The sequence below is a fragment of the Priapulus caudatus genome, unplaced genomic scaffold, assembly GCF_000485595.1.
Source record: "Priapulus caudatus unplaced genomic scaffold, Priapulus_caudatus-5.0.1 Scaffold288, whole genome shotgun sequence".
Lineage (NCBI taxonomy): Eukaryota > Metazoa > Priapulida > Priapulimorpha > Priapulimorphida > Priapulidae > Priapulus > Priapulus caudatus.
The window spans coordinates 93,468-95,967 of record NW_014577349.1 but is presented as its reverse complement, the minus strand read 5'-3'; the positions used below and the strand labels follow the sequence as shown (position 1 = coordinate 95,967).

General features: G+C 56.1%; 1 protein-coding gene across 1 annotated transcript in view; it reads left to right on the top strand.

Annotated features, from left to right (window-relative positions):
- Positions 1 to 603: 603 nt before the first annotated feature.
- The window catches only part of LOC106808577 (short transient receptor potential channel 3-like), a 5,288-nt gene continuing 3,391 nt past the window's right edge, over positions 604 to 2,500 (top strand). The window contains exon 1 of the mRNA XM_014811339.1: positions 604 to 1,356. Within this exon, the coding sequence (XP_014666825.1) occupies positions 604 to 1,356 (753 nt within the window). The remainder of the gene's footprint in view (positions 1,357 to 2,500) is intronic.

Sequence of the window (2,500 nt, the reverse complement as noted above, 5' to 3'; positions counted from 1 at the left end):
GCGCGTGACATAGATGCTGGTGGGTAGCTGAGTGGATGCCTGCTTGCACACCTGCGCCGCTGCTTCCCGTGAATGACTCGGCTGGTGACAACGCCGCGGAAGTGCTGACGCTGTCGCTAACATCATCGTGTTCGGATGACCCAGCGTGCGACGCTGTGATGACGCGAAGACGCAGGTGACGCACGTCTACGGAGTTCTCTGCTAAAAATAACCGATAAAACGTTTTACCGATTCAAACGAGACACTGCGAGAGTGATACCCGCGAGACCAGCAGAAATACGCCGTGTGTATAGATATCTATACACATCTGACGTGTATCGTACGGTGACGTGTGTGCGTACACAGCACGCGGACGTGCGTCACAGCAGCAGCGACGTACGTCATCACGCGGGAATCGCCGACGCGTTTCCGCCAATGCTACGGGAAGTGACGTTAACCGTGCGCGACGCCACCGTAGACGCCGCTCGCCCGCCCTCTAGCGGCGCCGCTCGTCATGACAATGGACTGACGGCCCCGCGCGCAGCTGCACTGACGCGCGGCGGCTAGCAGAGCCGCGGCGGCAGCACTGACGTCCGGCGGCAGTGCATGGAAGCCAAAGCCAACATGGCGCTGACGGCCGTCAAGGCAGCGATGGCGATGTCGCGCCGACAGCGCTACGAGAGCATGCAGAACCACGTGCACAGCACGATCTTCGGCAGCCTCGACCTGTCCGAGGCCGAGGATCTACTGCTGCAGGCGGCGGCGACAGGTAACGTCGGCGAGGTAAGGCGCGTGCTCGCCGACTACCCGCTCGCCAACATCAACTGCGTCGACTACTTGGGCCGTAACGCGCTGCAGCTGGCCGTGCTCGGCGAACACCTGGACGTGATCGGTCACCTGCTGCCCAAGTCGAACCTGCAGTGCATCGGCGATACGCTGCTGTTCGCCATCTCGAAGGGCAACGTGAGAATCTGCGAGATGGTTCTCGAGTTCTCCGGTAAGAACAGTCGGGTCTGGGCGCAGCTGATCGGCAACGACACGTTCTTTCAGCGCAGCGTCGCCGGCCACCACCCGTTCTTCTCGCCAGATGTCACTCCGATCATACTCGCCGCGCAGCACAACAACTTCAAGATAGTTCAGCTGTTTCTCACGAACGGCGCCAGCATCGCCTGGCCGCACGACTACAACTGCGACTGCCGGGACTGCACGAATCAGCGCACATTCGACTCGGTGAAGCACAGTCGCTCGCGTCTTAACTCCTTTCGGGGACTCGCGAGCGCCGCCTACCTGAGCTTGTCGACGAGCGACCCCATTCGGCAGGCGTTCGAACTAAGCAACCAGCTGCATCAGCTGTCGACCATTGAGAAGGAGTACAGAGTACGCGTCGCCTGCGTCTGTTTGATGTTTTGCGCGCGCGCGTGAGCGTGAGCGTGATTGTGTGTGTGTGTGTGTGTGTGTGTGTGTGTGTGTGTGTGTGTGTGTGTGTGTGTGTGTGTGTGTGTGTGTGTGTGTGTTGCGAGTGCATAGTAGATCAAGCGTACGCATGGCCAGGGGTTGTGAGTGGTAGTGGGGAGTGTAAGGGCATGTGTAGCAGGGGGGTGCGTGGGTGACGGTGAGGGTGAGGATGGGCGAGAATAAGTCAGGCGTGTAGTGGCTATGGGGTTGTGTGGGGGTGCTGTGAGTGAATTGGGCAGCCGTGTGATGCTGATCGATTGTGATGATAAAAGTGGTCGTCAGAAGTGTGGTGCTGGGGTTTATAGGGGTGGCGAGTGCGAGGGTGCTGGGTCAGACATGTGACACCCGATGTTGGGTGTGGGCGTTTGAGTGGGTTACAACTGTGCTACGGCGGTTGGTGATGCCCGCCGCCGCTGTCCTGCCACTGAACGATGCTGCGTCTTGTGATCCATTACGCGCAGCGAACCTACCCAGACTTTCGCGTGATCGCGATGTATTTGCGCATATCGCATTGCGCTAGACTGATTCTAACAATATCAGGTCAATGTAGCATCATCACCTCTCTCGAAGTGGCACAAGTAGGTTAAACGAATCGGAACCGAATCAGAACACTGGCAAAAGCACAAGCGACGGAATTCTGGTCGAATCTCTGTGCGATATCGATCATGCTTTGTGTTTAATTTCAGGTGTAGTTTCGGCTCGTAACAACAACCTAGATTTTTTTTTTTCGGGTTGGCTGTCTGAAATGTGGAGAGGCGCGTGATTAGATGGCACACTGGACACGTCGATGAGATGAGAGGAATAATTCATGAAAGCCGACGTAATTTCTTAATTCAATGGGAAAATAAACTCGCGAGAGAACGAGATGATTTACAAACTACACACGTATACTTTACAGTTAGAATCTCTGAGAGCAAGCAAGCGGGTCACACACCTGACTAAATGGGTGACATAGTGAAGGAGTGAGAGAGCCGATGCGTGGATAAAAGAGAAACATAATGAGGGAGATGCACATGCAATAGCGCACAAAACGCAAGCACAACACGCGCACATGCATACATCCTCT